We start from the raw sequence: 25,527 nt of genomic DNA, 5'->3' as shown, positions 1-25,527 counted from the left end.
TTGTGTAGAACCTAGCATCGCTCAATGGACATTCAATCAATCTATGTGTATAAGCTATAGTAAGTATTTATATTATTGTATTCTTTATCTTTTATGTTTTTTTATTCTGCATCAGATCTGGAGTAACAAATATTTTGTTATCCCTTACACTTGTGTACAGGAAATGACATTAAACAATGTCAGTTGAAAGATCCCACACATCATTTGAGAAGTCAGGGGATGCTTGCCTCATTAGTTGAGGCACTGAGTCTGAAAGACAGGAAGTTATGTGTATGTTACTGCTTTATAAAACTCTAGTTAGGCAGCATCTGGTGTATTGGATACATATCTGTTTGTCCCACTATAGGAAGGATGTCAAGGCTTTAGAGAGAGTGAAGAAGAGGTTTACCAAGAAGTTGCCTGGATTAGAGGACATGTGCACTAATGAGAAGTTGGACAAACTTGGGTTGTTTTTTCTGGAGTGCTGGAGGCTGAGGGGAGATCTGATAGAGGTTTATAAGATTATGAGAGGCATAATAGCTTTTCTCCCAGGGTTGAAATGTCTAATACCGGAGGACATACATTTATGGTGTGAGGAGGTAATTTCAAGAGATGTGAAAGGCAAGGTTTTTACAGAGTTGTGGGTGCCTGGACTGATTGTCAAGGCAGACACATTAAGAACGTTTAAGAAACATTTGGATAGGCACATGAACATGAGGAAAATGGAAGGATATGGATATTGTGTAGAGAGAAATTAGTTTAATTGGCTATTTGATTACTAATATAATTGTTTAGCACAACATTGTGTGCCAAAGGGCCTGTTCCTGTACCTCACTTTTTAAAAAAATATATAGTATTTCAGTTTTTGCACATTTTTAATCTATTCAGTATATGTAATTGATTTACTTGTTTATTTATTATTATTATTATTCTCTGCTGGATTATGTATTGCATTGAACTGCTGCTGCTAAATTAACAAATTTCATGTCACATGCCGATGATAATAAACCTGATTCTGATTCTGATTCTGTTCTATATTCTAGGTTCTAAAGAAATACCTCATGCTGAATTAACTCTTCATCCCATCACAGCTTTCAAAACATTGCTTGCAGAGACAAGAAATGCCACAAGAGGCACATCAAGGCTTACCTGCAATAAAACTGAACCCCACTGTGAGGGAAGCTTCACTGGTCTCTGCAGGGACACCTGCTCTATTTGCACACCATCATTTAAGTCATTTGATCTATTTTGGTCTCTTCCCCCCCCCCACCCACTCCCCAGTCCATCACCATAGTCGCTTTGTTTTCTCCAGCCCCCTTCTTGCCTACAGCAAACTTGTTGTTTGCTAGTTTCAGAATTAGTGCAAAGAAAGATTGATGGAAATGTTTTGTGATCACATAGATTTGTGGATGTTTTGCTTAGGCTAGAATATAAAAGCAAGGATGTAATGTTGAGGCTGTATGAAGCACTCGTGAGGCCTCACTTGGAGCATTGTGCACAGTTTTGGGCCCCTTATCTAAAAAGGATGTGCTAACGTTGGAGGGGGTTCAAAGGAGGTTCACAAAAATGATTCCAGGATTAGAAGGCTTGTCTTATGAGGAGCATTGATGGCTTTTGACCTCTCCTCACTGGAATTCAAAAGACTGCTGTGACCTCCCTGAAACCTATTGAATTTGAAAGGCTTCGGTAGAGTGCAGAGGATGTTCCCCATGGTGGGGGAAGTCTAAGACCAAAGGACACAGTCTCAGAATAGAGGACCATCCTTTGAGAATGAAGATGAGGAAGGATTTCTTTAGCCAGAATGGTGAATCTGGGAAATTCTTTGCTACTGTGGAGGCCAAGTCATTAAGTATATTTAAGGCGGAGGTTGATAGAGTCTTGATTGGTCAGGGCTTGAAGGGTCACGGGGAGAAGGCAGGAGATTGGGGCTGACAGGGAAAATGGATCAGCCATGACGAAATGGCAGAGCAGACTCGATGGGCTAATGGCCTAATTCTGCTCCTATATCTTATTCTGTGCCTCAAGGAAGATGAAATGGAAAGCAACACATATCATTCTGAAGGATCTCAGCAAGTCATGCAGAGGAGTAAACAGTTGACTTTTCGGGCCAAGACCCTTCATTAGGGTCATAAGTGGTTATTAGTTTCTGTAGGCAGTCACTTCTGATGCAGCATCACCATCTTTCTTTATCAACAGAGTAAACGGATTTTGGTGGAGTTTAAAAAGCCAAGAAAGAATGGTTGATACTGCTCCCTGCATTCCTCTTGTGGGCATTTAGTTAGGATTAATTATTAGCTTTATTTGTCATATGTACATCAAAACATTACACTTTTGCATCAATGACCAACACAGTCCAAGACCGAGGATGTGCTTGGGGCAGCCTGCAAGTGCTGCCGTGCTGCAGCTGCCAATATGGCATGCCCCCAACTTATTAACTTTAACCATGAGGATGGAAACCAAAGCACCCAGAGGAAACCCACGTGGTCACACAGAGAATGTAGGAACTCCTTACAGTGATGGGAATTGTACCCTGATCTTCCAATCGCTGGCTCTGTAAGGCATTAATGCTAACATCTACATTACCGTGCCACCCTAATGTCCGTCATACCTAAAGATGGAGAGCATCCTCACTGCCATTCAGAATGTAACTCCTCTAAAGTTGGCCAGAAGTAGCTGAGGTCCTTGACAATATTTCCCTACCACAGACCACAAATAAGCCTCACAACAGTTGCAGCAATTGGATTTTTATTATTATGATTAGGAGGATACGCAGTCCCCTTTTATTGTCATTTAGTAATGCATGCATTAAGAAATGATAAAATGTTTTTCCAGAATGATATCACGAAAACACATGACAACCCAACTTAAAAACTAACTAAAATCACATAATTATAACATATAGTTACAACAGTACAAAGCAATACCGTAATTTGATAAGAACAGACCATGGCATAGTAAAAGTCTCAAAGTCTCTCGAAAGTCCCATCATCTCACGCAGACGGTAAACCTCCAGCGCCGCCAACTTGCCGGTGCAGCATCCCGGAAGCATCCAACCACAGTCCGACTCCGAGTCCGTCAAAAATACTTTGAGCCTCCAACCACCTCCCAACACCAAGCACCATCTCTGCCGAGCGCTTTGACCCCGGCCCCGGCAACAGGCGATACGCAAAGCTGAAGATTTGGGGCCTTCGTCTCTGAAGATTCTCAGTTGCACACTAGCAACAGCAGCGAAGCAGGCATTTCATAAGTTACTCCAGATGTTCCTCTGCGCTTCACACGACTGTCTTCATCAAATCCAGATTGTGCACGGCTCCCCTAGTTACACATATCGATATCATTCAGATCGGCCACGCCCACTGCATCGCGCCGCCATCTTCTCCCCCCTCCCCACCCCAACTTGTCCTCCTCTCTTGAAGTTGTATGTGATTAGAAGATCTTCATTTTTTTCCTGTAAAGTCATCTTGCTACAAGGGAGATGAGTGTAAATTTTTGAATTAATTTCCTCTCTGACTAGGTTTAGAATTTCAGTAGCTGAGGAAGAATAAGTGAAGATCAACACATAAAGCTCATGGTCTACTCGGCCCACCTTGCTACACACATCTTACACCTCAATGAGGGATACCACCATGGATTTTAATAAAATCCTCCCAAACCAAATTGAAGATCCTAATTACACTGTTAATAAGTAGCCCCTAACATACAGATACCTATATAATTACCAAACAAATGCATTATTCTGAGCTCGATTATGTAGGTGGAGGAATAAATCTAATGTCATTGTGGAATGGGAATGCTTGATTCTTGACCACTTAAAATTCAGCAGCATTTGAGATGGCATTTAGAACATCCTGTACTTTCATTGGGAATGTACAGAGACACAATGCAGAAGGTGGAAGGACATTGTGGAACTTGTGACAAGGGTTAAGATAATGTCCAGATTCTGTGTAATCCACCAGGGTAAGGAAGAGCAGGCCTTCCTTTAGTATAGCGGAGGTCTGGAACTACTTGACATAGTGAGACAAGATAAGGATGCAAACAAAGGATTCTAGGATAACATTTTCTATCAGCTGGCTACTTTGCCAGTCCTGAAGTATCATTGCCTTTAATGTGTAAATTCTATTGGCGAGTAATACCTGTAATATTGTAAAGTGATTGGTGATCAATTATACAAATGAGAAAAGTTGTTTTTGACTTTCAGTTGATTTGAGATTATTGAGACTATAGCTCCGGTATATTGCATTCCATCTCACCTCATTTGGCCTATCTGTTGCTGAGTGTGTGAATCACAAATCTGGCATGTCTGCATCAACCCAACTTTTATCGATGCACCACAGCAAGCATCCCATCCAGATAAGTCACAGCTCAGTATGGCGACTGGTCTGCCCATGAGCACAAGAAACTGCAAAGAGTTCAATCCATAAAGCTGTCCATACCTTTAAGTAATTTACACACTGGAGCTTCTTTTAATTCTGTCCATTAGCTTGTGCCAGGAAACTGGAGCAAGCCACAGTTGCAGGAAAAACGTGCAGATTCCACACACACACACACACCAGAGGTCAGGACCAAACCCAAGTCTCTGAATGTGTGACGTACCAACACTACGGGCTGCAGTTCTGCGCCTCCATATTTATGACCTGAAGCCCTCATTTTGTCAGGGTTGATCATGGACGCTACGCCCCGGCTGATATACAAGCCAGGACCCTACAACATGGAGAGCACGCTGTTGACCATCTAGCAGGTTCCTCCTCTCCTCGTAACTGATGAATCCAAATGAGTGGTATCGCAGAAGTTGCCAGTAGCATTGAATTCAACGTAGGACTGCGTTACAGACTCCAACTCCAGATCTTTCCTCAGGATTTACTCCTATAGTCCTGAGTGGGTGTAGATGCAAGGCAGCGCAGGTTTGAGGTCAGTTTTCCTTTACCCAAATGAGCTGACAACCACAGTTGACAAGCCCCATCTGCCCAAAGCAAGTGGTTTTAAGGCGTCAGTAACCCACCTCTGCTCTTTCTCCTACCAGTAGAAACGGTTCCGCTGGTTTAGTAGTTTAGCCACACATGGAGACCAGGAGCAGGACTTGGTTGTCAGAGAGTATTTAAGACACACCATTGGGAGCATTTAATTAGTGGGATCTTATCCACCCCACCCAGGCTATAACCTTAAGGAGCCACATTTATGACTACCCCATACAAATAATAAGAGTACCTGTTAAATACAAACTTAATCACTTTTCACTGCAAATTTATAACTGATCTACAGTCTAAGTAGATTTTGCTTTAAGTAGAATAACAATTTCAGAACAAGTTCAGACCTGGATTGCCAGTTGTGTCTAAAGCTATCCATAAGTAAAAATAAACAAATAAATCCTACTCATTTATGTTGAAAGATCCATCTTCCATTCCACCGTCTTGGTTTGTAGGATGGAGCAGCTGCCCCTTGTGCTTCGTAATCTGTTCCCATTGCTCATCAGCAGAGATCAAAGCTCCAGCAACCTGGGCTCGCTCATGACCTCCTGTTCCCCCTGTGGCCACGCATTCCCCCTGAGCACTCCAGTTTCCTCCTAGACGCTAAATTGTGTATACTGTAAATTATCCTTGTTTGCAGTAACTAAGACCAAAAGTTCAAATGGGAGCTAATGTGCATATAAAAGAATAACATGCAGCAATTTAGGGAAATGAGAGGGGCAATGGGATTAGCAAACAAATTGCTGGAGAAACTCAGCATTTCAGGCACTATCTGAAGAGGGAAATGGCCAGTCACCGCTTCAGGTAGAAACCCTTCATTTTCTGAGAGGTGGGAAATGGTGCCAGATGAGGTCTGGAACCAGGACATAACTAGAGAAGGGAAAAAGGATTGGGAATGGATCTAACATAAGTAAATTAATACTGAAGATGGCAGAAAAATTCCTATTAAATAGTGCCCCAAAAGCAGCTGCTGAACTGGCCACCTGACATACAGTAGAACCCCAGTAATTCAGCACCCTCAGGACTCCAATTCTCCACTCTATTAGATGTTACTGCTGACCCGGATCTGGGCCGTACCCTCCAAATATCCAGTCTCGCCTCTCAGTTTTTTTTTTGCACTACCTTACTTTCCCTTTTCAATTTATGATTTATAATTTAAATTTTTAATATTTACTATTGATTTGTAATCCAGGGAGCACAAAGCGCGGAATCAAATATCGCTGTGATGATTGTACGCTCTAGTACCAATTGTTTGGTGACAATAAAGTAAAGTAATAACCAGACATACTATTATTTCATTGTATTTACATTGCACAATGGGACAATAAATTTTCCAGTGCAGCTGGAAAGTTCAAAAGGGAGCAGGAAATAGACAAGCAGTCTGGACTCTGGACTTCTCACCCGTGTCCTGGACTTCCAGTTTTATACTCCAGACCACAAGGTGAACCCTGCTGGATTATCAGCATGTCACTTGCTGAAGAGTTACAGACCAACTTTGCAAGAGATAGGGCAAACAGGCTGAGACTACATAAGGGATATAACAACATACATTTTTAATCAGAAATCAGCAGACAACTACAAAACAGAAGGGTGTGTTAGTGAGGCTCTTGTGCTCAATAACAAGGGAGCATCACCATTTAGGCAGAGGTGTAATGCTGCTCAATCACTGTCAAGCTCCAAACACCTCACTGTCTGCAACTCAGCAGCTGAAAATTCAACAATGATTAGAAGATAGGTGTTCTTTCATGGCCAAGGACATAATTGCAGCTTTGCACGCTGAAAAAACAACTTGAAGCATGAATCTTCCTGAAAAAGGAAGAATTATAATGCAGCCTTTGGGGAAAGTGAGGAGGAGATTGTCCCCTGCAGAGCGTGGGCGTTAGCAATGGTGCTTTGCTTGGCTGACAATCTTCTCCCATTGGAGAAGCTATTCCGGCACCACCTCGCCAAGCCACTTCATATAAGGTGGGTTTCCCTGGTCGATTGGCAAGCTGATAACCTCTGCCACGTCATACGGATGAACTGACCTAACAGGATGGAAACAAAGGAGAGAATCATCATTGTCATTGCAAACTATGACCACTTTGATCTAACATGGACGTCTTATTTTGTTCAAATAATGTGCTTTCTTGTAAAAATTGTGTATAATTTACATTTATGTTTTTCTTGTGAATGCTGCTGATATGATGCTATGTGCCTGTGATGCTGCTGCAACTAAGTTTTTCACTGTATCTGTAAGGCCATAAGACATAAGAGCAGAATTAAATCATTTGATCTGCTCTGCCACTTCAGCAGAGTGAATTTATTATCTCTCTCACCTGCCTTCACCCCGTAACGTTCCACACCCTTACTAATCATGAACCTATCAGCCTCCAGTTTACATATACCCAATGACTTGGCCTTCACATCTGTCTGTGGCAATGAATTCCACAGATTCACCATCTTCTGGCTGAAGAAATGCTTCCTCATCTCTGTTCTTAAGGGACGTCCTTGCATTCTGACACTGTGCCCTCTGGTCCGAGACTCCCCCACTACAGGACACATTCTCTCCACATCAATTTTGTCTAGGTCTTTCAATATTCAATAGGTTTCAATGAGATCCCCCTCATTACTTGTAATTATGACAATAGACTTCACTTTGCCAAGTACGGACACACACACACCTCCCTCCATTCCCTGCAAAGGAATCTGAAATGCTTCTTCACTCACCGTACATATGCTGCCAAATCACTGACTTTGGCGGTTCGTGTTTTAATCATCTGTTTAAAAAGACAAGAAACAAAAGAGCTAGTTATGCTGAAGAAATACACGCACACTTTACCAAATGACATTCAGAGTTTTGCTGAATTCGCGTTAAGCAATGAAGTGCAAGCAGGGAGAGACGACTGATGCAGCAAACAACTTATTTAGAAAAGAGTCTACTTAAGGAGCAGATTTGACAGATCTGAGGTGCCAAGTCAGAAAGCCACAGGTTCAAGTTCCATACTGGAAATTTCAATAGATATTGCTCACAGGCCCACCTCCCTGTTTAACTGGGCAAGGTAAACTGAGAACAAGGTGGAAAGGTTTCCTAGTAATACAGCCACTGCAGTTGAATTCTAAAAATCAGGCACTCTCAAGACTTTGGTAGTACCAAGTTTGCATATTTAGTCCGGCCAATTAGATGGTATTCTTATCAATATCTCAACGCTCCTTTAATTCTTTTTCTTTTATATCTGTTAGGCACTGGGGCTCTGGTGAGTGGGAAAGGAGTATGGGAACTGGGTCTCTGGTGAGTGGCGAGGGAGTGTGGAAACTGGGACCCTAATGAATGGGAAGGGATTGTGTGAAATGGGTCACTGGGGAGTGGGGAGTGTGGGATCTGGGTCTCTGCTGACTGCTGAAGGAATTTGGGAACTGTGGCCCTGATGAATGGGAAGGGATTGTGTGAACTGTGGCTGAGTTAAGTGGGAAGCAAGAGTGGGGACTGGGGCTCTGGTGAGTGGAAAGAGAATGGGAACTGGGCCCAAGGTGAGAGGGAAAGGATTGTGTGAACTATGGCTGAGGGATGTGGAAAGAGAGTGAGTGGACTGGGGACCTGGTGCATGGGGAGGATGGAAACAGGATTTCCAAAACATTGAATGGCAGATTATTGGAGTTTTACTGCATCTGCATCTCACCAAATTTCAAACTCCCATGCATGGCCTCAGATAATTTGGGATACGAGTCATTTGGTGCTGCTCGATTAGCATATTTTCCAGAGTATTGGATCCACACACAAAAAAGGCTAGAGGAACTTAGCAGGTCAAGCAGCATGTAGATGAATAAACAGATGACATTTTGGGCCAAGACTCTTCATCACGTCTGGAAAGGAAAGAGGAAGATGCCGGAATAAGTAGTTGGGGGAGGAGGAGGACAAAATAGGATTCCCATGATTCCCTTGTCCATTCGTCCCTCACGGCACATTCCTGAAAGCATCAGAAGTGCTACACCTGCCCATTCACCTCCTCCCTCACCTCCATTCAAGGCCCTAAACAGCCCTTCTGGTTGAGGCAACACTTCACCTACGAATCTGTTGGGGTTGTCTACTGCATCTTGTGCTCCCAATGTGGCCTTCTCTACCATTGATGACACCTGTCATAGACAGGGAGACCCGCTTTGTCAAGCACCACCACTCCCTCTGCAAAATACTGGATTTTCCAGTGGCCAAGCATTTTAATCCCGTTCTGACACATCAATCCATGGCCTTTCTTTCTGCCAGAATGAGGCCACTCTCAGGGTGGAGGAACAACCGCTCATCTTCTGTCCAGGTAGCTTCCAATCTGATGGAATGAACGTCAATGTCTCCAGCTTCAGGTAATTTTCCCCCTCCTCCTTCCCTCTACTTCTATTCACCATTCTGGCCTCTTACCTCTTCTCTTCCCCTGCCTATCACCTCCTGTTGGTTTGCCTGCTCCTTCAGTTCCTCCCATGGTCCACACTACTCTCCTGTCAGATTCTTTCTTCTCCAGCCCTTTAACTTTTCCACCTATCAGCTTCAAATTTCTTACTTCTCCACACCGTCCCCCACCCATCTGGCTTCACCTATCACCTTCTAGCTTGTCCTCCTTCCCCTCCGCGCACACCTTCTTCTGACATCTTCCCCCTTCCTGACAAGTCCTGATGAAGGGTCTCAGCCCAAAACGCCAACTGTTTATTCATTTCCATAGATGCTGCCTGACCTGCTGAGCTCCTCCAGCATTTTGCATGTGTGTGTTGCTCTGGATTTCCAGCACCTGCAGAATCTCTTACGTTCCAGAATATTGGATGTTGTTTATTTAACAATACCTTTCAATCACAGTTTTAAATATTGTACAAAATAATACACTCGGACCACACTTAATGCTCGGGATCCGTTCCTCAGAGGTGGAGCGCTACGTAAATCAGCGCTATGAAGGGTCATTATAATAATACACAAATGGATGTGTGCCTGATAAAAATAGATCAAACCTGAGATATATGATGTATTACTTTACATATACACAGTAATTCCTGGATGAACAAATACGTAAATAGGCCCAATCTATGCATCAGTGGAGCAGCAACACATCGCAGCAGCTGTGGAGGGAACCGGGTGGTGGTTACATCTCAGAGGAGGGACTAGGCTGTGGGTTCTCCTCTAACTTTGGCTTCTTCTTCAAGTAGACATCAAGATTTAACTGCCTTTTAAGTTTCCTCTCATGAAGCAGTTCTTGGTAGCAAGAGATCATGTTGAGAACACCTCTCTTTGCCTTATTGCTTCACTCCCAGTCAGGGTCACTATCAATGAACTGGTCTATGATTTGTGTGATAATTGTAATGGCAGTGGTGAGGGTTTCTTGCTGGTGTTTCCCCTCCTCCATCCGTGTCCTCAGATTCACACAGAGGATGCATTTCTCTGTCAATTCTCAAAGCTCTTCGTTACTAAGGTTCAACCATGTTTTGGATGACTGGTTCTTCCTGAACTCCTAGGATGTTGTTGCATGCTTCTGGCCATAACTTCTTCAACACTCCTTTCATGCAGTTTGAGTTACTTCATCCCAGGCTCCTCCGATATTGTCTAGGGCTTTCATGTCATTGTAGTTTTTCCAAAATCACCTGATGGGTCGTCTTGACCTTTTGTTTCCTCTGCAAGTTGCTTGAATATGCAACAAAGGTAGTAGGCTTTAAAATCCGATATTACTCCTTGATCCAGTAGTTGGAGTAATGAAATGGTGTTGGGTGGAAGGTTAAACCACTTCTACAGGAACACAGGTCTGAAGCATGTCAAGATTCTCAGGGTGGACTGGGGCATTATCAAGCACCAACAATGCTTTTTGTTCAAGGTCATGATCCTCACAATACCACTTCACTGCTGGACAAGAACGTGAAACAAACCAATCATCACACAGGCTTTCGTGTTTGATTTACAAATCACTGGTAGACTTGGCTTTAAAATGTCTTTTATTGCTCATGGTGTTTCAGAGTGATACAGAATCATAGGCTTTAACTTAAAGTCACCTTTAACACTACCTCCTAGCAAGAGAGTTAACTGGTCCTTTGCAGCCTTGAACCCACCATGCATGTTTCCCTTCTCGGGAGATGAAGGTACAGGAAGGAATTCTTTTCCAAAATAGGCCTATTTCATCCACATTGAAGGCAAACTCGAAGAATAATCGTCCTTGTCGATTATGGCCTTCAGTGTTGCAGGAAAAACCTGGGTTGCCTTGCTGTCTGCACTAGCCACTTCACCACAGATACAACTGCTACAGAGGTTACTGCACTGTTTAAATCTATCAAACCAACCTCTGCTGGCTGTGAATGTGATTGAATATGCTTCTCGCCTTTTCCATTATTATCAGCTGAATTAGGGACTTGTTTCATTGTGTTTGATCATCCACCCATATATTTAGTCTGTTTTCCATCTTTTCAAGCAAATAGCTCCTTGATTAACCTTCGTTGATGATAATTTAAGGTCGTTGCATCAAAGGTTATGGGGAAAAGGCAGGAAAATGGGTTTATGACAGAAAGTAAATCAGCTGTGATCGAATAGTGAAACAGACTCTATGGGCCAGATGTCTAATTCTGCTCCTATATCTTATGGAATTGCTGAAGTTTCAGGTTCAAATCCTGTATCAGGACTGAGCGCAGAGAGGGAAGATGGCCAGAATAGAGAGAGAGGGAGTGGTGAGGCAGGGCCTATGGGAGATTGGTGAACCAAGAGGGGTTGAAAGATGATGGATCTCCTTACCCCCCTACTTCCCTTAATTCTTTGCTCCACTGTCCTCTCCTACTAGATTCCTTCTTCTTCAGATCTTTGCCTTTCAGCTATCACTCCCAGCTTCTCACATCAATCCCTCTCCCCCATCCACCCAACTTCCTCCTCACCTGGTTTCACATCACCTGCCAGCTTGTTCTCCTCCCCTTCCCACACCTGGTATTCTGGGTTTTGTCCCCTTTCCGTTCCCACGCCCCAAATATCAACTGCTTATCCCCCACCTGCTGAAATTCATCCAGCATTTTGAGTGTGTTGCTTAAGATTTCCAGCATCTGCAGAATCTCCTGCGTCTCGATAGGCAGATCAAGCCAGGTGGGGGAGGAGAGGTGGATGGCAATAGCTGGATGGTAAATGGAGGCAGAGAAAATATATAGAAGCATATGGAGTGAGATGGGGAGATGGAACAGTGAAGGCTGAAGGAGGCTGCTGGAGGGAGAACAGCAGGATTAAAAGGGCTACCAGAATGTGAAAAGTTGAGGGAGTTGAAAAGTGGATGGAGCCAGATGGGAGAAGAATTTGATAAGCAGTCAAAGTGCTGGAATTTGGTAAGTAAGGCAAGTGATAACGGGGAGAGGCAAAAGGCAGATATATAAATAATGCAGCAAAGTACAGCACAGGATCCAGCCCTTCAGCCCACAAAGTTGCGCTGAACCAATTAAATGCTTCACTAAACTTATCCATCTGCCTACACAATATTCATTTTCAGCACAATCAGAGCCTCTTAAATATCCTCTACCTCATTTACATCTACCACGATTGCAGGCAGTGCACTCCAGGGACTCAGCATTCGCTGTGTAAAAACTTGCCCTGCTCATCTCCTCTGAAAACCACTCTCATTTCAAATGCATGCCCTCTGGTATTAGACATTTCTACCCTGCTAGATAAATAGATACAAGCTAAATCCAGAGTAATACACACAAAATGCTGGAGAACTCAGCAGGTCAGGCAGCATCTATGCAGCGGAATAGATTAGTCAGTGTTTCACGCCAAAACCCTTCATCGGGACTTGAGTCGGAACACAGATGCAGCCTGACCTGCTGAGATGCTCCAGTCGTATACCAGCTGACTATTCTATCTATCCCATAATTCTATCCTTCAATAACTTTATAAACATGTGTCAGGTGTCCCTTCAACCTCTGCCACTGAGAGGGGAAACCTCCATCTTCACTCTCTTCTACTCCTGAGAACAGAGACAGACAAGACTGCAAATTAAATCAGAACTATGAAATTGCTGAGACACTTGGTGAAGTTGCCTGGTAAGCAGAGAAAGGGACAGGGTGGGAGTACAACCACCGGCAATAATAACAAGCCTGCTGGCTTGGTCCTGTGTCAGTTAATGCCCACACTGTTAACCTGCTTGCTAATTAACCTCTGTCCATCCAACTCACTGTTGAGCCCTCCCCGACATTTCCAAAATCCACTCTGATCCATTCCAGTCCCACACACCCAGCTTTTCCTATTCTCCCTTCCAGTAGCTCAGACTGCCGCATGATACACAAAGCAGCAGCCCTGAGTTGCACAGGTTTTGATGATCTGGGTCAAATTCCTTTCCTGATTTTCCATCTATTATTCCCACAATATCTAAAAATGCACATGTGGCTTCGGGAAATACCTGTCCGCAGCAAAGTAATCATATTTCTGTGTGGCTTGCGCTGCCGATGGAATCTCAATTGTACATGATGACATCAGGAACCCTTCTCTCCTGTGGGTGACAACTGTGTGATCTGTTAGAGCAGGGATTCCCTACCTTTTTTTATGCCATGGACCCCTACAACTAACTGAGGGGTCCGTGAACCCCAGTTTGGGAACCTGAGGGTCGTACCATCTAATGCAATAAGACCGCTCACCTATCCCATAGTATTCCACCAGATTTCATCATTGTATTCCATCCTTCAAAGTCTCCCTTACAACTAACTCTTCATTTCCCCTTCACCTTTGCCCAGATCCAGCTGAGGATGGTTTACTCCAGACAGTGTACGTAAATACAAACATAAAAAGAAATACATTGAATGCTGTCATCTGAAAACTCACAAGTAAAACTTCACTGTCCTCTTCAATGTTTCCTTTCCATTCGTATCTACAGGGTAAAAACAAGGAAATTTACACAATACGTCTACATGTACACCATCGTACATCATTCTGAAACTGAGGGCCAGATCATGTGTTTGTATTGTCCTTGAGTCCATCGAAACATCCAGTACCTCTCAACTACTTAAGGGAACCAACCCATGAAGCCTTTCAGGTTAGCAGTGACCCTTGAGGAACCCACACTAAAGAATACACGGGTCACTGCAGAGATCGCACCTCGCACCTTTCAGGAGAGGCATTCTACGGAGACCATATCTACCTGCTTGCGAGAAAAAACTGCTAAACTCACCACCCAGATAGACAAGGACTGTAAGAACTCGCCTCTGAATATTATACCACCCTATAGGTCATCCATTCGTCAGTGTTTGGAGCCCACATACCCTGCAGCAGTTTAATAAGGGAGCTCCTTAGACAGTTAAGGATAAGCAACAAACTGGCCTTGCTAGTAATACCTACCTACAGTGGAACTATCCCACAATAGTAACTCGAAATTCCACAGGAGCTCCTGGAGCTGTGATCAAAAAATTATCTCTAAACTAATACTTTGATATCCGATTCACTCAACATTTTTCTTCTTTCGGATCAATAAGTCATACTGTAGGGAAATAAGCCTTTCAACCCGACTCATCCACGCTGGTTGTATTGCCCATGCATTTGGCCCATAGTCCTCCAAACCTCTCCTACCCACGCGCTTATCTAGATGGCTTTTAAATGCTGTAATGCACCTGCGTCAAGCACGACTTCAGACAGCTCATTCCAAGTACACACCACCCTCTGTGTGAAGGGGTTACAGTCACAAAAACTCCTTTAGTTGCATTCAAAAAAAAAAATTATCAGGTAAGTCCAAAGAACTTGATGAAAAAACTAACTATCTATCTACCTGCCTCTTTACCTATATATCTGTCTATCATAGTATATATCTATCTGCCTTTCTATCAGTTTAACTATACACAGATCTGTTTGCAAGAAGAAAAGGTTGAGAAGGATATGGGCCAAGCGCAGAGGGGGCTAGCTCTTCATCGGCATGGACCTGCTGGGTGGAAGAGCCATTAAGCAGACATCTGCTAATCCATCACTGAGGACCCTGGTCATTCAGCTCATGCCCTCTTATCGTTTCTACTGTCAAGCAGGAGGTACAGGAGCCTGATACCCACACTCAATGATTTAGGAAAAGTTTCTTCCCCTCTGTCATTAGATTTAGATTGGTTCATGAACCCATGAGCATTACCTCTTTTTTTTTCTTTGCACTAATTTTATTTGTTTTGTAATTTATTATCTCTGCTCTGTACTGCTGCCACAAAGCTAGAAATTTTACGTCATATATCTGATAATACACCTGTGCTGTATGACTTAAGATGATGGCCTATGAAATCTGTTATCATATTCAGTGCAAAGACTCACGTACACGGATGTTATCTGTGGCACAATGTTCACACAGGCAGCCAGCTTCTTCTGAACAGCACCTCTGGAGGGTTTAAACACAGCAAGAAACTCAATGTCAAACACACATCACAATGCAGGGGCTATTCATTTCACTTGCCTGAAGCTCAATTTGACTTGGGGCCTAGCTGCTATACTTGACAGGCTATCTGTGATTGAAACAACAGTTCCTGATGTGCACTTGTTCAGGAAAGTAGCATATTCAAGAACAAGTGAACCACCCACTCAAATTGATGGAGCAACCTAGCAGGCCAGGTAGCATCTATGATAGGAAACGGGCCAAGACCCTTCACCAGGACAGGAAAGAGAGCAGAAGCCAAATTAAAAGGGTTGGGTAGAGGTAAGTGGGGGAAAGTAGGTAAATGGGGGGGAGGTGGTGATGTGGAAGAAGCAGAGCTGAAGAAGGTGGAATATGATAGGAAACGACAGATGACCATCGAATAAAGGAAAGGAAATGGGCAATAAAAGGGGGGGAAGGTGTAAGTGATTAACAGGTGATGGAAAAGGAAAGGGGTAATGGACCCAAAGGATAAGAAAAAAAATAGGAGTTAACAGAAGGGATTGGTTATTGGAAGGTAGAAAAATCGATGTTGACATCGTCAGGCCGTACACTACTAAGTAGAAGTGTTGCTGCTCTAAATCTGTGTTTAGCCTCAACTTGGCAGTCGAGGTGACCACAGACAGATATGTCAGTGTGGGAATGGGAATTAAAATGGCTGGCCAGCAGGAGATCTGTAAACACAAAATACTCTGCAGATGCTGGGGTCAAAGCAACATGCACAACACACTGGAGGAACTCAGCAGGTCGGGCAGCATCCGTGGAAATGAACAGTCAACGTTTCGGACCGAGACCCTTCGTCAGGACTGAAGAGGGAGGGGGCAGGGGCCCTATAAAGAAGGTGGGGGGAGGGTGGGAAGGAGAAGGCTAGTAGGTGCCAGGTGAAAAACCAGTAAGGGGAAAGGTCGAGGGATGGAGGAGGGGAAGCAGGGAGGTGATAGGCAGGAAAGGTGAAGAAGGAATAGGGGAAAGCACAATGGGTAGTAGGAGGCGGCGGAACCATGAGGGAGGTGATAGGCAGCTGGGGGAGGGGGCAGAGTGACATAGGGATAGAGGAAGGGAGGGGGAGGGAATTACCGGAAGTTGGAGAATTCTATGTTCATACCAAGGGGCTGGAGACTACCTAGACAGTATATGAGGTGTTGCTCCTCCAACCTGAGTTTGGACGCATCATGGCAGTAGAGGAGGCCATGTATGGACATATCCGAATGGGAATGTAAAGCAGAGTTGAGGTGGGTGGCAACCGGTGATCTGGTCTGCTAAGGTGGACGGGGAGAGAAGGTGCAGACAAAGTGAGACCCCAATCCACATTGGGCTCATCGATGCAGAGTAGCCTGCACCAGCAGCACCGGATGCAGTAAATAAGACCTGTATCTCTCCCTCTATTACTGAGTAAGCTTCCATTACATCTGACCAGAAGGATATCTGCCCACTATAAATTGCGTCCATTGAATGGGCAAGTGAGAGAATTTGATGGGAATGTGGAAGAATAAAGCAGGATCAGCCTAAATGGTTAGCACAGACAGGGTGGGCCAAAGGGCCCATTTGTGTGTTGTACTATTCTGTGATTCTATGAATGGGTGTCAATGATATGTCATAAAATGCCTAGGTTACGTAAAGGTAACACTGTTACAGTGTGTGTGGTCACACTGAGGAAAGAATGATGGATGAGGGGGGTGGGCCAAGATTTCCCAGAACACTGACTGGGTGAGAAAACACAGAAAACCTGCAACTTCAGGTTCTTAAAGCTGCTTCCCTGATTGAAAAGATCTGGAACAATCCTTGCAGATCTAAGGTGAATCTAGTCATAAAGATTGGCTTTTCGATGCCACAGTCTGTGCCAACCATCAACCACCCGCTTACAATAATCCTATTGTTTCCTCCCCACATTTCCATTAACTCACACCCCTGCAACACCCTAGGGGCAATTTAGAGCAGCCAATTACTCTGCTGTCCTGCACAAAGCTGGCGTGTGGAAGAAAACCAGAGCACTCAGGGGAAACCCACTCGGTCACAGTGAGAACGTGCAAACTCCACACAGACATGAGAACTGCTGAAACAATAGAAACACACACACACAATGCTAGTGGAACTCAGCGCGGTCAGGCAGCATCAACAGAGGGCAATGAACAGTCGATGTTTCAGGAAAAGTCTCAGCCCAAAACGTCGACAGTTTCTTCCCCTCCACCGACGCCACCTGAGCTGCTAAGTTCGTCCAGCATCATGTGTGTGTTTATTTCTCAAGATTTCTGGCATCTGCAGAGCCTCTTGTGTCTCTGGAACTTGTGAAGGTGTGGCAGGGTACTTAAGTGTGCAGTACTTTTAAAATAGCTTGTACACTGATGATGTGGGGTTTTTTACACCAATTTAAATAAGTAGATAGGGGTCTTGTTTTAAGGCTTTATAAACGTATCACCAACTACTCCTGCAGACTTGGTATAATTTCTGTGGTAGACCTTCTACTAAGAATAATTTGAATCCAAAACAAAGATGCCACTAAAATTAGGTATGTTTATCTGGTATTTTCAATAATGAACAAAGTTAGAACTTCAACAGTTAGCTAAACCCCAAGGTACAATGTGAGGAACTGGGGAGACAATGGAGAGAGTGGGATTGCTTTCCTTTGAGCAGGGAAGATTAAGACAGATTAATAATCAGCAATGAGGATACCTCTTCAGATTAATATCCATTTATTTATCACATTTACATTGAAACACACAGTAAAATGTGTTGGTTGCAATGACAACGAACACAACCTAGTAGTGTGCTAGGGGGCAACCTGCAAATGTCAACACACATTCTGTAGTCAACATAGCAAACCCACAAAGATTGTCAGAACATGACAAAACACAAGTAACAAAACAACAACAGCAAATTAGCCCTGACCTTGCCTACAAACACACACACACCACCCACCCATGCACATTCAGAGTCCACCAACCACAAGATACGCTGTCTGTATACTCGCGGATTCACAGATATCGGGCTTCGACTTCCCCAGTGGATTGCAGACTCAGGGTCGCGGTCTACAAGTCTTAAAAAAAGGTACTACTAATTCTACGGGAAGGAGGTTCAGTGACAAACAGTTACACTAATTAGCAAATGGGAAAATATAATTTTTTGTACATTCATCTGTTAATCCGAACTTTAACTTTAACTCTCAAGAGGGAATGGGATTCATCTTTGAAGGGCGAAAAAGATCTGTAGGGTCCTGGGGAAATGGGATTATTGGGTTAGCTCGATGAAAGAGCTGGTATTAGCATGGGTGGTCAGAGAGCCTCCTTCCCTAATGAACTGGATCCAGTGTGTTGGAGGCAATGACGTAGCACTGCCTCATCCACTCACACCCAACGAACAAAACACACAGGGAAAGAGCTCCTGAGTCACCTGGCGATGCTCTTGGCCACCTCCAAATTGGGGCAGGTTACAAAGGCAGCAGAGTGCGTGCCGGATACATAGGAAGCCGCTTCCATGGAAAACAGTCTTAATCCCACACTTCTCAGGCCAGAAAACATCAACAATGTGAAAAGCAGAGCCTGTGAATAAAGAAGAGATTTAGTGTTTGAGGAGAGCCAGCAGACGATTTTCACGAGTAAACTTGTGAGAGAGGCTGGTTACAGGGATTTACAAGCTATTCCTGTGGACTGTTTCACACCGGAGACACAGGGGAAGGAGGCACTGGAACCTGGAGCAAGAAACACAAGAGCACTGTAGATCAATCAGCATCTGCGGAAGCAAAAAACTGTCGATGTTCCACATCCCACCAGACCAGGACTGAGGGTGCAGAGAGGAGATAGCCAGGAGGTGAGAGAGAGGAGCAAGATGCAGGCCTGGTAGGTGACAGGTGGAACTAGATGAGGTGAGGGATGGTGGACAGATGGGTGTACTCTGCAATGCTCTGCCGCTGAAGAGAGTGGAACACTAGATCATTAAAACCTGCAACTACAGGTCTATTTCCACTCATCAGAACCCTGCTTTCAGTGCGCCATTGAAATGTACCTGGTTGCACAGTATTTCATTTAATACTATGTGACATCCAAATAAAAGTCAATTTAAAGCGCATTAGAGTATTAATATAAATTATATCCAATTATCCACAAAATCTACCAGTCTATCACCGAAATCCTAAACCCGTTGGATCATTATTTTATTGCACTTGTAAAACCATGAGCGCAAATTGGCTGCACTTCAAAGGTACTTTATAGATTACAAAGCACTTTGCATAACACTGTGATCACAAAAGGATATGTATAATTACAAGGCTCTGTTTCTACTGTGTTCCTTTGCAACAGCAGCCTCTCCCGATCAAACTCCCTCCTGTAAACTACCTGGCTCTCTTCAATAACCCACAGTAAAAGGTCTTCGAAACGTATTCACCCAACCTCGATTCCAAGCTCACCCCTGTTGGGCGCATATTCATCTCTGCGAGAGACAGGCAGAAAGTACCAGGAGAGTCAGGGACAATATCTCGTATTCCCTTGCCACTTGGTACCAGGCAGTCTGGCCCATCAACTCTATACAGATTCTTGGGGTAATCCCTATTCCCCACTCATTTCTTTCCAGTTTATTATCTCTGACATGCCCACTAACATAACCGTCAAAACAGAGTGAGTTTACAAAGTCTGTTAGGAATGGTGAGGGTGGAGCACCAGGGGGTAGGTATGGAACTGTTGGCAGAGAAGGAGTGCCAGGAGTGGGTGGGGGGGAGGAGGTGGCACAGGGACAGACTTGCCCAGTCCTGACACAGTAGGCAAGGTCATTTGATTGCAAACAATTGGTTTATTGATCATTTACAGAATGTCTCTCTGGTGCTTTCTGCCCCTCTCCATTCCCCTTTTCCCAGCCACGATTCCCCTCTCCCTGCTCCCTTCCCACTCTCAGTCCACAATAGAGACCCATATCAGAATCAGATGCATCATCACTCACCATATGTCATGAAAATTGTTTTTTTTTTGCAATACATAAAATCACTACAGTACTGGGAAAAAGTCTCAGGCACCTGAGCTAATGCGACCACTCTATCTAAGCAGACAGAGAACGGGGATGAATGACATACCAACAAGGTGGTAGGAAGAGCTAGTGGAATGAATACACACTAGAGCTTAGCAACTGGAACAATAAGGTTAAAGGCTCACAAAGTAGAAAAATGCAAATCTTACAGAGTGAGATCATTCAGCTAAATTGGTCAATGCTGGCACTCTAACTCCAATAAGACTCCCTCTACTCCAGTTCATCGAGCCCCAATCTATCCGAGTCATCTCACCCACAAGTTTATTCAGCTTCCAGTTAAAACATCTGTACTATTCACCTCCTTCCTCTGTCTCACTTCACTCACTCTGCATTGATCATCTGCTCCAAAATTCCTCACTGGTCAACGCCTTGCATCGATCTCATGGGACAGGCCACAGTGCCTGTGCTGAACATGACGTCAAATTAAACCAAATCTTCTCTGCCCACAACTAACATACAAGCAGCAGGCCTGCGGGTTCTGGATGTGGCCTATTCCTCCATTCCCTGCAAACTCAAGTGTGTAAAAGCCCCTTAAATGACACTATCATCTCTGCTTACACTAGCATCCCTGGCCCCCATAACTTTCTATATAAGAATAACTAGCCCCATACATCTTTTAACTTTTTCTCCCTCACCTTTAGTCAGGGGTTCCCAAACAGGGGGCCACGGAGTTCCCAAACAGGGGGCCACGGATACCTCGGTTCATCGTGGGGGTCCATGGCATAAAAAAAATGAATATCCTCTCATATTTGACATTTTTACCCTGGGAAAATGTTTCTGACTGATCACCCTATCTGTGCCTCCCTTAACACTGTGAACCTCTACCAGGTCTCCTGCACTAGTATAAGCACCTTCTCTGATTCTTCCTTCCATCATTCTGTCAGGCAGGCTGCCTGTTCCTCTCGAGATCAGAGACGTCATTAGCTACTGCTTCTTGAATTCAACACAGCACGTAAGGAACAAGAACATGGACTTACAAAGATGGTTGCCTTGCAGGGGCTGTTTGTGAGGGCTAGCATCAGGCTGCTCACAGCCTGCCTGAAGACTCGCATTCCCCTGTGCGGGACACCATAGAAAAGTTATTGGAAACAGGTTTGTACATTCAAGGCTAATACTACTAAAAGTAACACTCTCTGTCCATGGTGCAAGATATTAATCTGAGCTGTAAAGACATACATTATGTAAGTGGCCCCTCGGCCTTCTGAGACTATGCTGACCATGATCCACTCATGTACACCAATCCTATTTTACTTTTCTCACAGTCACATTGACTGCTCCCCCCACTTCGCCACCCACAAGATTCTACCACTCACCAACCATTTACAGCAGTCAATTAACCTGCCAACACACACACATCTTTGGCGTGTGTGTGTGTGTGTCTGTGTGTCTGTCTGTCTCTGTGTGTGTGTGTGTGTGTGTTGAACCCACATCACCGGAGCTGTGAGCAGCTCTGTTTTACTGGTGAGAGTCGGCAGGGTCAAAGGGCAAATTGATCTCTCCCCACCCTTCAATTTTCTTCTCTTCAAGTGCAAGCATGGGTGGCGAGCAGAGCCAGGCTAATTGGTGGGGGGGGGGGGGGTTGGGAGGCTGAATAGTGAACACAGCAAGAAGGGTTTGCAATGATCTCTGTGACCAGTTAATCAGTTGGATGTGAGTGAGGGGGCTAATACCTTTGCATGGTTGACCAGGAGATCCAAACATCAACCATTGAAATCTTTTACAAGTACTCACAATCTCAGTTTCAAAGTTCAAAGAAAACTTATTATCAAACTACATATATGTCACCTCATACAACCCTGAGATTCATTTTCTCACTGGCATATACAGTAATTTTTTTTTAATTTTCAGGCAGGTGGGGCTCGTCAGCCTGCCTAGAAGGAAAACTCTGATTTTAAACCTCTGCTGCCTTGCAGCCATACCCACCCATGGGAAAGGTTTCTGGAGTAAACCCCAAAGAAGAAATCTGGAGCTGGGGTCCCCGAGGCAGTTTGATGTTGTTTACAACTTCACTCTGGCACCCTCTGTGATGGCACTGGTGCCAAGCTGTATCAGTGCTTGCCCTCCCCTTGAACTACATCAGCGACATGGAGAGAGGGAACCTGCTGCATGGACAACAGCCGGTTCTTCAAACCTTCCTACCCAGGCTTATGCCCTGGAGAGGACACAGTCCACCAGAGGCGCAAACCCCTGATCCCCTGGGATCGACAGCTATCTACTACTACTCAGTAAATTCAAGAACTATAATAAAATCAATGAAAGGCCCCATCTCAGGTCAATGGGGTATTTGTTGGTTTGCAATTAACCCCAATCTGCAGCTCCAGGAAACCCATTGTTCTGAGCTGCATTTTAAATTCAATCTACAATCTACATTCAATTCTGAAGACTGGTTTCATATGAAGTTAATATATGCCATATTCTATATCACCAGAATATACCCTAACACATGCTGTCAGACTTTTTTTTAATCTCCTGCCCGTTGTGAGTGGAGAGTCCAGAGCAGGCGGGGTCTTTGATTATGTTGGCTGCTTTACTAAGGCAGCAAGAAGTGTAGACAGAGGCAGTGGAGAGGAAGCTGGTTTCTGTGATAATCTGAGTTGGGTACACAATTTCTCTGCAGCTTCTTGCTGTGGTGGGCAGAGCACTGATTATTTTACTGTACTCTGTTATTGTTTTACCTTGTACAACCTCAATACACTGTGTAATCATCTGATCTGTAGGAACAACCTACAAAACACACTTTTTGTCCCCCTTCCCTCCGGGAGAAGGCTCAGGAGCTTGAAGACTCGTACGGCCAGATTTGGGAACAGCTTCTTTCCAACTGTGATAAGACTGCTGAACGGATCCTGACCCGGATCTGGGCCGTACCCTCCAAATATCCAGACCGGCCTCTCGGTTTTTTTTTTGCACTACCTTGCTTTTCATTTTCTATTTTCTATTTATGACTTATGATTTAAATTTTTAATATTTACTATCGATTTGTAATCCAGGGAGCACAAAGCGCAGAATCAAATATTGCTGTGATGATTGTACACTCTAGTATCAATTGTTTGGCGACAATAAAGAGGTTTTTCACTGTATCTCGGTACATGTGACAATAGTAAACCAATCCCAAAATACTGTCATTGCAAAGGCAAGGATTGTCCACTCTCATGTCTCCTCTTAAGAGAAGTGAGAGTGAACAAAGCCTGTTTTTGCAGTGACATAAACACCTCAGGAGGAATTCAGCTGCATTCCTTCCTGCTGAATTCCATTCTTTCTTGTGTAGGTTTGTCAAATTGGTGGTGTGATTTTTGTCAATGTAGTGCATCTAATCCTATGTGCCTGTGATGCTGCTGCAAGTAAGTTTTTCACTGCACACGTGCATGCATACACTTGCACATATGACAATAAACTGGGCTTTGACCAGCACTGCCAGGAATTCACATTATAGCTCTCAACGGTGCTTTGTCCCCGCTTCTCTGGCTCTAAGGCAAGGTGGCTAAATTGGCTCTGTCCTGCTCTCGATTTCACTTTTTTGTAGGTCTACACCTGGAAAGTAAGTGTTGACACAAAACAAAGAGGTTTAGTCCAACTGTGTGGGGGCTCCCATGCTATTTTCAGCTGGATGAAAGGCACCCCTGCCTAGTTAGATCTGCCCCCCTGCTTACAATCCTCTCTGGCTTGATTACAGTGTCATCTCCTTCATTCGATATGACAGATGTTTGTTGGTCAATTGCTCCTTCAGGTACATTGGTTCATCTGTGCAGCATTGGCCGTAATGTAATGCATTTGATAAATTCAGACAACTTGCTTTCTATGCCTGTACCAGAACTGGCCAGTTCGTCCATAAGCTTATCTTACTGCAATACTTCCTCCGTGTTTCCTGTCTCCACAAAAACTGATTCACTGGGAATTTCCAACAAATCCATTTTGCTTTCATGAACTTTTACTTTTACTTGTACTTCATAGCTTGCACGTGCTATGTCCTGGTTTTCCCTCTCTGAGTATTCAATAACCTATCAACCAGACAAACCATTTCCAAAGTAACCAACAAACCTCGCCCGATCAGATATTCTCTTCATCTCCATCGTCTCTGCGATCTAAAAATTCCTCTCAACTCTGACAGATCTTCAATCAGTTCTGCTCCTCCCACCCAGTGTTTACAGCATTTAGATCTGAAAAATTTCCTATTCCTCTCAGCGGATGCCAACCGATAAATTACCGTGTTTTTATTCCAGATTTCTAGCTAGGAGCTCGCTGATCTTCAGTGAAATAAAGCAGATCACGGGGTGCACCGAGGAAGGAAATCTTAACACTATTTTGGATTGTATTTTCTTTGTCTCAAAATCTTACACTAGTGTCAATGTTTGACATGTGTGTAAATTATGTAAAGTTTATGCTAACCTGCTTGCCTCCTCTTGTAATATACTGAGCTGCGGCATTTATGTATGAAACGCAATCACAACCGTAAACATGAACGCCAATATCAGACCCAAGAAAGCACTTGCAAGCACGTTCTCTATTTCCGCCCTCCCCATCCGGTTGTAGCGCGGCCAGCTTGCTCTCTACCTCTCGGGGTTTAACCCGTGCCAACCCGCCCAGGGCCTGCTGCACTCCCGCCCGCCTTGGTTTGTACAAGCACCTGCCTCCCTTGCAGGTCCCATCTGCCCACCCCTCTCCCCAGCTGCAGCGCGGACACCTGCCCTCTCCCCAGGTCCAGAGTGGATTCCCTATCCGGGGCCAGCCACCCTCCCGTCCGGTCACCGGGGCCAGGGCGAATTCCCTCTCTCGGACCAGCCTCCTTCCCGCCCGCTCCCCGGGGCCAGGGTGAATTCCCTCCCCCGGACCAGCCCGCTTCCCGGGGCCAGGGCGAATTCCCTCCCCGGGGCCAGAGTGAATTCCCACCCCCGGGCCAGCCTCCCTCCTGCCCGCGAGTACACCCACGAACCCGCGCTGCTTGCACCCGCACCTCACTCACCTTGCGCTGCCTTCGCAGTTCTTACGTGATTGCATCAGCACGCAGAGCGCGCGGGTGCGGGCCTGGGGCGGTACTGACTGTGGTATCGTTTCCAATTTACGGGAAAACGAAATTCTTGTTACTCGGAGTCCGATGCAGCATAAAAGAACACAATAATAAAACACCCATTAGATATAAATACCAAGATAGCTTGATAGATTGTATGTCCATAAAGTGACACTAGGCACAGGAATGTCTGTACATCGGGTAATTCTCAGGAAATGATAAAGTAGTGGTC

The 25,527-nt window shown here is 44.5% G+C and overlaps 1 protein-coding gene across 4 annotated transcripts; it reads right to left on the bottom strand.

Moving 5' to 3' along the window:
• Positions 1–6,481: 6,481 nt before the first annotated feature.
• LOC140198112 (protein CutA homolog) lies at positions 6,482–25,300 on the bottom strand. 4 transcript variants are annotated; one of them, XM_072259033.1, is made up of 7 exons: positions 25,251–25,300; positions 21,271–21,349; positions 18,671–18,819; positions 15,191–15,250; positions 13,729–13,774; positions 7,653–7,702; positions 6,482–6,970 (listed from the first exon to the last, which is right to left on the bottom strand). In XM_072259033.1, exons 1-7 carry the CDS (start codon positions 25,283–25,285, stop codon positions 6,871–6,873), a joined length of 519 nt encoding a protein of 172 aa, XP_072115134.1. In that variant the 5' UTR covers positions 25,286–25,300; the 3' UTR covers positions 6,482–6,870. The 4 variants fall into 4 exon arrangements, with proteins under 4 accessions (XP_072115134.1, XP_072115135.1, XP_072115133.1 ...); XM_072259034.1 differs by having other exon boundaries at positions 25,242–25,263; XM_072259032.1 differs by lacking the exon at positions 25,251–25,300 and adding an exon at positions 24,677–24,729.
• Positions 25,301–25,527: the final 227 nt, after the last annotated feature.

This window comes from Mobula birostris, chromosome 5 (genome assembly GCF_030028105.1).
Source record: "Mobula birostris isolate sMobBir1 chromosome 5, sMobBir1.hap1, whole genome shotgun sequence".
NCBI classification, from domain to species: domain Eukaryota; kingdom Metazoa; phylum Chordata; class Chondrichthyes; order Myliobatiformes; family Myliobatidae; genus Mobula; species Mobula birostris.
This window is presented reverse-complemented; position numbering and strand designations above follow the sequence as displayed.